This window comes from Dermacentor variabilis, chromosome 1 (assembly GCF_050947875.1).
Source record: "Dermacentor variabilis isolate Ectoservices chromosome 1, ASM5094787v1, whole genome shotgun sequence".
NCBI lineage: Eukaryota > Metazoa > Arthropoda > Arachnida > Ixodida > Ixodidae > Dermacentor > Dermacentor variabilis.
Window position 1 is genome coordinate 90,886,103 of NC_134568.1, and position 11,900 is coordinate 90,898,002.

The window sequence follows — 11,900 nt, forward strand, 5'->3', positions numbered from 1 at the left end:
GCTGCATAGTGCGCGCTGCTGAGCAATCAAACTTTCAGTTTCCGGTGGTCTCTGGCCGAACTGGGATAGCGGTGAATTGGCAGCAAAGCTCTGCGGTTCAAGTCGTCGGTATAGTGGAGCTCTCGCTATACATGACCCACATCGCTGCAGTGATAACAAAGCGGCTGTCGATAGGACGTGCGCCTAATGACCGATATCCACGTCAGTGGGCGACGATCTTGGACGAGACCATCTGTGTCGACTGCTTCGTAACTTTAGGGGTTGTGGCCGGAAGCTGCGCTGATGCAGGGCCAGAGCGCCTCATTTCGTCGGTATGTGACATGCTGGAACTCACTGGCGTCTCAAAGCATCGGCATAAGTCTCCCGCCGGAATTATCTCGTAAGACGCGGTGCATCGAGGCTACAGATGAAGGTTCGCAGAGTGCATGCTTACTTCGTCGTGAACTATGCTGGCGGTGCAGCTGACCTTTGCGCTCGGTACAGCTATTGCAGCTCATTGCGGACCGCCGATTCTATGAGCTCGAGGAGCAAGTTGATGTCTGTCGCGAAAGCTTCGAGCCCGAGCGTTTCCGAACCGATGTTTGCTTGCCGGCCGTACAATATCTTCTGGAGCATCTACCCCATGGCGACGACCTCTGGTGGGAACTCGGAAACTGTTTTTGGCGAACTGCGAACAAGGCTACTGAACAGCTGCTCTTAGACACTTCGAATCAAATGCTGCAGGAGCGGCTCGCCTGAAGAGACGCGCCACGTACATCCCACTCGTTGTCCGTGACCGGGGCTGGAGTAAAGTCTCCATGAGCCGGCGACAGAATTTGCGCTATGATGTCAGGAGCTCTTCGGCAGCTCTTGAATCAGGTGCGAGCGCCGTCACCGAGGTAGAAGTGCACGTCCCTAACTGCCCTGCTAAGGGTTTGATGAGACCAGCTAATCTTCTATGCCTTCTAACAGGTCGCCGTGTAAGGGTTGGAGGTCGTGGTTTCTGCAGCGTGTAATGAGTCGGTTTGCTTTGCCATCCATACCTTTTGTTGTGGTCGTTGTCTTTTCAGGGAGTATCCAAAATATTTGGCGCCAGTCCCCGAATTCTCTGGCTGGCACGGAATACTGGTATAAGCTTCTGCACGAGGCTGGCATTCCTGCTGCTTAGAGGGGTTTCTTGCATAGATCGAGCATACCCTGAGCCTGATCCAAAATTTGTCACGTACTCAAACGACAAATGACTATCTTTTGATGTTGAACCTTCAAGTATTAGCACTACGCACAGTACAGTAGTCGCTTTTGGGACAGTAGCACATGCTCACTCTGAGAGATTGCTCAGTAACCTGGCAGCACAAATATTTTTCAAAATTGACTCGCGATCCCGGCCCTGCGTAGGTGGATGTCCAGCGAAGCTGTTGAAAAGCACTATTACAACTGCCGAGGGGGGTATACAATGCTTTATTGCTTTAGAGTAACGTTAGTAATGGGAGTAATGGTAATTTTGACCGCCGCCCATAGCAGTGCTGGAACAACACTGAAACCTGTTGCTAGGCTGATTATTTTATTTACGAAAGGCTAAGGACGTCATTGTCCACCTCGCTAGCTGCCGTCGCCGTGGCAGCTTGCGCAACAGTAATATTTACCGGGAAAATACGTGCTTCGCATTGTTATCAGGAGTGCCTTATCATCGATTATGTGGCTCGGAGGCTTGTTTTGTGCTTGTTCTTTATTGAAACGGATGCGGTTCTGTATGTTGCATGCGTGACTCCTGTAGGCACTGTTCGCTTCACTTCGTTGAATGCTTGAAGCCTCAATCTACCTTACGGGGATACTAGCCACTGCTCCTGGCCCTGCACTGCCGCCGGGATCGGCCTGCATTTTTGCTAACGGACGCGAACACGAAAAATGCCGACCAACTAGAGGCTAACAGTGTCGCTGTAAAAAATGTTTAAATTTAACAGCAATATAAACATATCCTACGCGTCCGCGTGCGGTCTGAAGAGTCTTCGTCGTGTTCTTCCTTAGTCAATTCTGGTGCACTTGGTGGCAATATAATGAAAAATCTCTCTTTCCTGAACGACGGTGCATGTACCTGGCACATTAAGCTTTCTTGAGTGGTCGAAAACGATTAAAGCATTTCCATGCTTCCTGCACAGATTCAAGTTGGTCCTGGGGAGGCTGCAGCGCCGATATCAAGTACGCAGGGGATTTTTCGCGCCGGCTCCTCGTCGGCAAGGTTGAAGCTATGAGAGACCTAAACGCTGCGATGAATAGGCACAACAACAACGTCGGAAGAGCGGTAAGTGCTCGACCGCGCGATTGGGAAAAAGTCGTGACTGGGACGTAACCTTGGCTGCGTGGTTCTGTATTTGTGTAGAAGCAACTCGTTCATTTTGCTTTGTTTAGATTTTAATTATTAAACATGTAGCACCATAGAGTATCACTTAAAATTCAGGCGCACGCGCGTTAGGGAGGCGAGAAAATGGATGAAGTTCTCTATATGTACCGATGGTTCTATACGCAAAAGAAGGAATGTAGTCAAATCTTTTTGTAGGGATTCGAAAGGCTAAAACGATTTATTAGCAGATAGGAATACGCTTCTTGCGTAACGCACATCAAAACCAGCGCTTTCTGGCGCTGGTTTACGAAGCAACGCTGTCTGTACGATCGCGTTTTCTCCACGTTTCTCTCTCAGAAACTCGAGCCCAGAGGCTTCGTTAGCACTGCTCTTACTCACAGGCAAGCACATGCTTGAGTAAATACCAGTCGCAGTATCCGATGGTGGTACCTAGTAGGGATACGATGAAGACGGTATATGATTGGAAAAAGTCGCGAGACGTACGATGCGACTCGAAGATAATATTTACAAAGAGAGATTTAGAGTTTACTCAAAAACCAAATAAACTAGAAAAAACTAGTCCCCACTACTCTCTAAGAACGATTCCCTGTCGACAGGGCCGAAGGTGCGAAGCACGCCTTACGCGAGACGCGAACGAGACGATGCAACTGACCGCAGCTGACGGAGCCGATGCTACATTGCACCGCATTACAGATAATAACTCATTTTCGCAACCCCCCGGTAATTATAGCGCTTGCAGAAAAAATATTATTTCTCACTGAAAGTCTGAACATTGAAAGTCTAAACTTTCGTCCTCAATGAATCTCCTGTCAAGTAAAAAGAAAAACAAACTAATTGCCCCTGCCTTACAGCGGGCTTGCGTTGGCTTAGTGATTCAGTTGCACCTGCGCAGTCGCGTTTTTGATCTCGCGATCATCATACGCTAGCTGATTACAACTGCGGATGTATACCAGTTTGCGTTCAAAGCATGTGCCATCCCGAGTACGCAAAGTTGAGAGATTTCATTGGCGTTCTTATCGTTATCTATCCACAAAGGCTTCCTCAAGCCCCTGCAAGAAAAAAAAGGAACTATGTGGAGCACCAACATATTTTGTAGAATGTCTTGAAACTGCTGGTATTCTAGTAATTCCCACCAAATAGACGTCGGTTGAGCACTTATCGGTTTCAATTCCCAAATTGCAGCGTTTAATGTCACAATCTCCCATTTAGGTTTAAACAATGCACTTTATTAAAAATTATCTCACTGTTTCTTACTTCCCCCAGTGCAATCGGTGCATTGCCGAAAAGACAATCTACTTATATCTACTGCATAACTTCTAAGGTGCGCTTAATCTTCCCTGAAACACCTGTATTCACTGTGTGTGTACATCAGCCAGTCCAACGTAATCCACGCCTTGAAGGCTGGCTTCTTCACAATAAGAGCTTGTGTGAGGAGAAGCGCGCTTCTTAGTGTGAACCGCGAACGTTATCGCGCAGGCAGTAGCCGTTGCAGTAAATAAATAAATAAATAAATAAATAAATAAATAAATAAATAAATAAATAAATAAATAAATAAATAAATAAATTCCGGGACCGATCATACGCATCCTTGACACTGAAGAGGCCCATGATTAGACTTAGGCACGCTTACATTTAAGCTGCCATCTCAAAAAAAAAAAAAAAGAAATATCGCGTCTTGTTGCTGCCATTGTTTGTAAAAGGAAATGAGCGAAATTAAATTCTGTTGCACTATTTGCCTGATTTGAGGGCAATCTGCAACGTCGAGTCGACCGCGAGTATGGACCGAAACGAGCGCCCAGACGTTCTCGGGAGGCACCAGCTGAAAATGATTTTAAGCTGCACTACTGACCCGTGTTCATTGGATAGCGAAGGTCTAAAACCTGGCAGCCTTGATTGCTGGTTGGGGCGTTCGATGGTTTATTGGCAAGTCTTCTGCCATTATCGCGTACTGACGCCCGCGGTTAAAATGATGTTCTATATACACACGCCGCCATGGTCTTGAGTGGCGTCGGCTAACACTCCCAGGCTTAGGTTTACTGCACGTACACAAATACCTAAAGACGTGAACTAACGGACAGTTATCGCACGCGTAATGCGGTAGATGCAGGTTCGGCTTCCACCGAGAGGCAAGTTGCCTTTTCTTCCACTTTAATTTCTATTATCCTCTGATGATAATACGAACGACGAATGAACTTCACACTCATAATTATTTCGGCATTTCAATTTTAAGAAGTTCGCTTCCCCTACACTCTCTTAAGCTTTATTGTCTTTTGGATTCATATGGTGCGCATATAACATATCCGATATTAATTTTATTTATAACCATTTTAATCGCATGAAGCACATGCTGCAATTCGGCCTATGTAGGTTGATTTCCTGAAGAGGAGGCCATCGCTGCATGAGAAATCGAAATGTTCCGGTAGCTAATTAAAATATGCCGATATTATTTTATTACGCTTTAGAGCACACGTTGAAATTGCGAAATTGAAGTCGAGCAGAAATGAAATCGTGTCTGCTTAGCTGAAATTGTAAGGCTAAAGCACATGCGAGTATTCATCCCTATAAAATATGATACAAAATAATATATTGGTGTTCCAGTGATGGCTGACTAAAAGAAATTTTCTTTTTGTCAACTGACTTTTTTGGTCAGAAAAGCAGGGACTACATCGTCTTTCTTTAAAGGGACTCACAGCTGGCCAGGATGTTTTGTGAGACGTTGATGGAAATGAAATGACGATGCTTTATAGTGGCAGAATCCAGCACGCTGTTCACGATTTAAGCAGAAATCATAATTTTAAGTTGCCAAACAAAGTCTCAAAAACCACTAAGTGGCACGAACTGGAGGTGTGAAGCCTTCGTAATTCGGATTTAGTATATCAGATTACTGTACGTAAGTCGGCTGTTATTAGGAACCGCATAATTATTGCTTCAGATTGTAGTTGTTATATTATTAGGCTTTTTCGCCTTATTCTATGCCTGTATTGCGTAAAACAACTCCACGCTACCTAGCGGGGCTCGCGTCCCTCAAAGCATGGCGGAGCACATGATTGCTGTTGCACGCGCGCGAAATTCTGAGCCTGCATGCCGGCTAAGGTACTTTGTTCCAGCTTGCTCACTACTTCGAGAGACGACGTGCTTCGGAAATCAAAAGTGTGGCTACGGCAACACGCTGAACTGCGCGTCACGTGTAAAATCGTCGTTTCACTTTAGGGAACTTAACTCGGCTTAACTCAAAGACGTCCTTGACTTGTTAATGACAAGAGCTGTTGGACATGAAACCACGATAACACGCAGCTATTATTGTAGCAATAATTTAGCACTTGGAAAAACATGAATCGCAGGAACACCGTCTTGACAAACAAAATTACACTTCCTCACAGCTCTGACGGCGCTTGTCCTCTGCCTCCTATCAATGCCTGCGCATAATCGCTATCACGCTCGTATATCACTGTCCAGCATGCTTCCAGGGAACTAGTACATCCTCATTGCAGATCGAAAACTTGTAATAAAAAAAGTTGCACGGTTTTTTCCGCGTTATCACTGCATGATTCGACACTCTGACCGGTAAGCTCTCCATTGCACTAAAAAAAAAAGGGGGGGGGGGGTACCATAAGAATTGCTCGTCAGTTCCTTTAAATATCGCGAAATGTGTTGTGAATTCTGAGAGAAAAAAAAGCGAGCTACGGCAAAACGCACCGTGCCACATGGATGCACTTGTCGTTGCAGGCGGTACGAAAGTCACTGCTGCGCGCCTGCAAGTGTCACGGCCCGTCGGGCACGTGCACCACGAAGACTTGCTGGTTGCAGCCGGGCGAACTGTCTGCCGTCGGACGGAGGCTGCGGAAAGCGTACGACCGGGCCCACCTGGTGAATGTCAACCGCGGCGTGCCTAAATGGCCCGCGGCAAAGAGAGTCCTGGTTTACGCCGTACCGGCGGACAACTACTGCCTGCCGAACCGCAGCCTCGACACCACTGGCACCTACGGCCGTGAGTGCTCACGGTAGGCACCGGCTTGGTGATCGCTCGATTTATTAAGTTCACACATTATTTTCAGCGACTTACAAAGGGTCTATACTTCTGTGGAACATTGTGATGGCCGAATAAATACGGAGAACTGAAATACAAGAAGCGGTTCGAACGTTTTCACGATTTAGAGAATTTAGACGAAAAGACGCGCAGGCACGAAGTCCTTAAACACGGCCAAGGCGCCGGATGGAGGGCTTACATTTTCTGTGAGCTCCATCCAACGGCCCACATTTGCCCCTATATGTTCCCTTTATCCAATGACCCCGTATATAGCCCGACTACAATTGTGAAGATGGCTCCGCAACAGGGACAAAAGTTTCTCGTGTTTTACGTTCCAGACAGAGTGGCGAGAACCTGATATAGGCATCTTGTTTTATTGTTTAAGTGAAGATGCAATGGCAGGCCAAAAGAAAGACTCAACAAGCGAGCACACACGCACGAGTGCAAGCTTTTTTTATACTCTACGCTATATACATATATATATATATATATATATATATATATATATATATATATATATATATATATATATATATATATATCTTGCCCTGTCCCAGCATTTTAATTCGTCACGCAAGCATGGCGAAAATCTGAAAAAAACCTTGTCTGAGTGCCAAATTCAGTAGTTAACCTTATAAACAATTAATATTTTCAAGGTTACCCTAAATGAAGCCCTTTGTCCTGGACGTTTTCGACGAATGAGTTGTCCTTCAGCGATTCTTTAGGGAATATTTCGCGCATGTATTGTGACGGCACATCTATTTTAATGCAATAGCGTTATACATATCAAAACTTGGCCGTCAGCACTGTACTCTGGTTTTTAACGCGGGGCGGATGAGGGCCGATCCAGAGAGAGAGAGAGAGCAAATGATAAAGGAAAGATAGGGAGGTTAACCAGGACTGAGCCCGGTTGGCTACCCTACACTGGGGAAAGGGAAAAGGGGACGGAAAGATTAAGGGACAGTATATGGTATATATGCTCAAAGACATGGGTGGGCTGATCCTTATACCAGTACACGACTGTGTTCTCGTAAGGCTTTCTATGTGCTAAAGTTGTGCAGATCCAAACTTCGGCAATGTAGGGTGGTATGTCCTCAACGGAGCACTGGCGGGGCGAGAGGGAAGGAGCGATGTTATCGGTGTAACGTAGCGCGGCGCGCGACAGGAGAAGCGACGACGAGCATGATGGCTGGCGCAACACGTTTAATCTGCCACGCTTATATGTTATTGCCGTGTTCAGTACACTTGCCGTTGGAAACACCGTAGCACGCTACGCATATTCGCTTTTCTGAAAGAGAGAAGCTTGCGTGTGCGCGCCGGGACAACCTTCAGCTCGCCCCGTGTCCGGCGGTGTTCTGCAGGGATGTGCATTGAGCCCCTTGTTCAAATTGGTGTCGGCTCGCCTCCCTTTGTGCGTCACCGTGAACAGGCCCTTCCCTGCTCGCGTAATTGCTATTTATGCGGACGATTTCACGCTAGCTGCTGGTGACCCCATCACATGTGCTGCGCGCGTGTGACGCTGCGTTCAGTGCACGCCGTATGTGCTCACCCACTACTTACATTGTGTAGGCCTGAGCATCTCTGCATCCAAGATCGAGGCAGTGGTTGTGCACTTTCGCGCGGCTGCGTGCAGGAGTATTTCTCGTGTGTGCGTCGGCGACAACCAGTTGCCGCGGCAAACATCGTTCCGTTCTATTGAGCCGAGGATAAATCGCCGCGTCTCCTGGAGCTATGGTATCACTAAGTTGAATGTGGAGACGAGCTGACCTCTGGGCCTCGTGTGCCGCATACTTTCTCGCGGACAGAGCTGCTTCCCCAAGCTTACCGTTCGCATCTACGGCGCGCTGGCTTCATCCCCATCGTTGGCTTTCTGCATTTCCTAAGCTGTTAAGTGCACATTTGGACATATCATCGGATATCAGACAGCAGACGTCTGCCCCACAGCACGTGCGAAGGATGCGGCACTAAGTTTGTACAGGGTATCGACTCGCAATACAGTCTCCGCGACTACGACATGCGATGCATCAGTTGCAGAGAAACACGGCGCTCTAGAATTTCTGCCTACCCAAGAAAACAAGCAGCAGATAAGAGGGAGGGAGGGATGGAGGGAGGGAGGGAGGGAAGGTAAAGCAGGAACGTTAACCAGACAAAAAAAAAAAGCATGCTTTGCTACCCTGCACAAGGAGAAAGTGAAGAGGAATCTAAGTAGATAGAAAAGCGGAACTATTATTAGCGAAGTAAAAATCCGCACGCAAACACTTATAACAGTGTCCTCATTAGCACGCGTACAGTCAAATAGTACGCTGAGCTTTCCTAATGGGAAACCGGCCCCGTTCTATTCACGATACACTACATCAATAAACGACAAAATAATCCAGAACAGTGCAGCATTATGCAATGGTTACCAATTAGTCACTCTGACAGCACGGGAATGAGGGCCAGATGTTGGTCCACATAGGGCCTATGTTTTGATAACGTTGGCCCCGACATTGTCCCCGTTTACAGTGCTACTTGGATAACATCGAAGGAAATGAAAACGCCCAGGCTCTATTCCGTGCAAACATTTCAGCGCCATCTCCCTAGTGGAAAGACCCATTCACAAATACAAGAGTACTAAAACAAATAGCCTCGAGCAAGCGCGTCTTAAGATTAGAGGGATGGCACGAACAAGAAACAACTTTCCCAGCTACACAGCAAACTCGAAAACATGCAATGCTGCTGCCATATGATTCCAGGCCCAAAAACGCTGTCCATTCACACAAAACATCCTTCACTGCATACCTGGAAAAGATGGCTTCCTCAAAAAGATTACATAGGCAGTCTGTACACGCGCTCCATTCAGTCTTTACGACACTACCTAAAAACCTACACACTGGGCAGTGGCTGACTGATCCAATACCAGCCAGCGTGGCCGTGTTAGCGGAGCTCACCACGGCCTTTGGCTCGACTTATAAGATGAGTCGGATCGACCCCAATTAGGAGACAACACCGTCATTATCAACGTCGCATCTTCCTCCCAACCTTGTATCACCCCTTACCATCCTAACACACTAGTCCCGGACAGGGGGCAGGAAGCCAATAAATGTTATTTGTCTCGGTGTGGACCAGCGCAAGGCCCAGCGGATATGCTTGGGCCTCCGAAGAGCCTCACAATTTTCCAACTACTCTCCTCCTCCCCGCGCGTGCACGCAAACGCAAACACGCACGCACACACACACGCATATACTCCGGAATTCGGGGACGTGATGAGTCGCCTTTGTCACTTCCGAAGCCATGCTGCGTTTGGTGCGTTCTCAACGGGTCGTATAAAAGGTGATGTTTCAATGATTTGTGGTGCTCTCGAGAAATTAAGGCTTCGTGTTGTAATTATGGAGTCGACAGCTACCTAAAGAAGCAAGAACAAAAAAAAGCACGACACAAGAATGTGTCGGTACTCTTTTGTAATAAAAAAGTACTAATGGCGCAACAAGTCTTGAACTTTCATAGCCGGAAACGTGTTGATCGTGGTAATGTATTACAACAGAGCATTCGTCGCGCCCTTTTATCACTTGCAGCAGGACTGGCAGTGGCGTGTCCCGGACGGAACGCGACAGCTGCAAAAACCTGTGCTATAACTGCGGTTATGGCGTCAGGCAGGTGGCGGTGACGACCAGGAGCTCGTGCAACTGCCGGTTTCTCTGGTGCTGCTCGGTCAAGTGCGACAGCTGCGACATCAACGTGACCAAGTACTTCTGCCACTGAGCTACCTGCCTTGTCGCGCACCGCCCCGTGCGCACGCGCCCTTTGCTGTTGACTCCCAATGTGCCGCCATCGTGCTGCTCCTGCAACATCTGTGAACACTGTTGCCCGTGCCACGGTGTGCACCTGCGGCACCGACCTGGCATCAGGACGAGCCTTAGCCGTTTCGCTATGAGGTTATACGGACGCTCGCCGTTAGTGTTACAAGACGGCTTCAAGCCTGGCATTCGTATCACAGCAACAGCTGTTCGGGGACACACGGGTGATTCCGCGTGCGAACCAACGCACGACTAGTAGTACCAGGTACAGCACCCAACAAGTTGCCAAAAGTCGGAATTGTCATCTTTCTGACGCACGGCGCGGCGCATCGCACGGCGCTTTATGTAGTGAACTATAGTGCACTGTAGCGTCGAACCTAGTACCTTCTACTTGTTATGGACTCATGTGCAATGTATATGCGCGGTATCGCAAAAATATCGCAAGAAAGAATGAAAGAAAGAAAGAAAGTTAGCGCGTGCGCTACTTTAATAATGTTGCGCTAATGACGTTATATGTTTATTTATTTCCCTTTTCCGTCGCGCAACCGCATTTGCATATTTTCGTTTTGTATCGTTGTGTCTTTTGTACGTGTGTCCCTATTGACTACTGCCATCATAAATGACTTGGTTTCGTTTCGCTGCTTGTGTGGAGTGGTAAAAGTACACCATCTTACGTGACGCGCATATACCTTTGATTCTCAGCAAAGTGTGAAAGATCCGCTCTCTGGCCTAATCTTGCACAAACTTTGTCAAGAATTTGCAAGCCACAGAGTGTACAACTGGGCCTCTCGTCGGACCCCGTGCTGGAGCCCGTGTGGAAAATTATTTAAACTACATGAGATTGAAGTGGCCAGTGCTCCTTTTCTTCCAGAGCTTCGAAGCCGCGTACGTGTTATAAAAGCCCTGCGACAGTGCCGGGCGACAGATATTTACACTCGCGGAGTAGCTTCTAAACTTGACAAAGACTATGCAGTTGAGGACAAAAGTAACGGAAACGCGAGAACCGTGAGAAACTGCAATTACCTTGCGGCGTGGGCGCGCATCCTGGAATAGAGACGCGTGTGGTGCGGTGGCCTCACACATACATCTCTTGCGCCTAAAAAGCATGCCCAATACGCACCGCAATGCAGGTGTATCAGGTTAGCCGTTGTCCGGTTGCTTTGGTCTCAGCATGTTCCCGTCACCGGAAAGATTGACAGCAATCCATTCATATTGAGATTTCCAGCACAAGTTTGATCACTTGCCTGTACTCATTTCTGTAAGCTTCACACTCATCTTATAGTTCGCATGTTTACTTTCCATTTCGGATACGTTGCAATAGCACTGATACTTGTCTCCTTGTTAAGTGTTGTAATTACCGCTCACGTTGATTCCGGTTAGTTTGTTAGAGCGATGTGTCGGACCACCCAAGATATAGGTTTTCCTCTTTTATTTTTACGTAATAGTAATAAAGGACTGGTTGCCGTTGTGACCTTTGTGTGGATTGTTTGTCTAGTTGATAAGTTCACATGAAATGATGAACATGCACTACGAAGACATTTAAAGTTTATTTCCGCACAGCGCTTTAAGTACATCACAAAAGGGATTTTATGCAATTCTCTAGAAATTATAAGTGGTCGCTGCGATGCCTCTAATGTTTGTGCTCTAGTGGCATTGCAGCAATATATGACATTTCCACCAATTATGAAATAGGTAAACTGTGCTAAGTAGTCGGGCATGACTAAAACCAAGCTTGCTTTTTAAAAGCACAACGAACGTG

The 11,900-nt window shown here is 47.2% G+C and overlaps 1 protein-coding gene across 1 annotated transcript; it reads left to right on the forward strand.

Annotated features, from left to right (window-relative positions):
* The first annotated feature begins 577 nt into the window (after positions 1 to 577).
* Positions 578 to 10,106, forward strand: LOC142578607 (protein Wnt-8b-like). Its single transcript, XM_075688048.1, has 5 exons — positions 578 to 638; positions 724 to 858; positions 2,136 to 2,278; positions 6,065 to 6,339; positions 9,920 to 10,106. Exons 1-5 carry the CDS (start codon positions 578 to 580, stop codon positions 10,104 to 10,106), a joined length of 801 nt encoding a protein of 266 aa, XP_075544163.1.
* Positions 10,107 to 11,900: the final 1,794 nt, after the last annotated feature.

Coding starts and splice junctions, on each gene's coding strand:
- LOC142578607 (XM_075688048.1), top strand. CDS start 578: ATGTTTGCTTGCCGGCCGTACAATATCTTCTGGAGCATCTACCCCATG. Junction 859..2,135: donor TTCGGCAGCTCTTGAATCAG/GTGCGAGCGCCG, acceptor CTTCCTGCACAG/ATTCAAGTTGGTCCTGGGGA. Junction 2,279..6,064: donor ACAACAACGTCGGAAGAGCG/GTAAGTGCTCGA, acceptor TTGTCGTTGCAG/GCGGTACGAAAGTCACTGCT.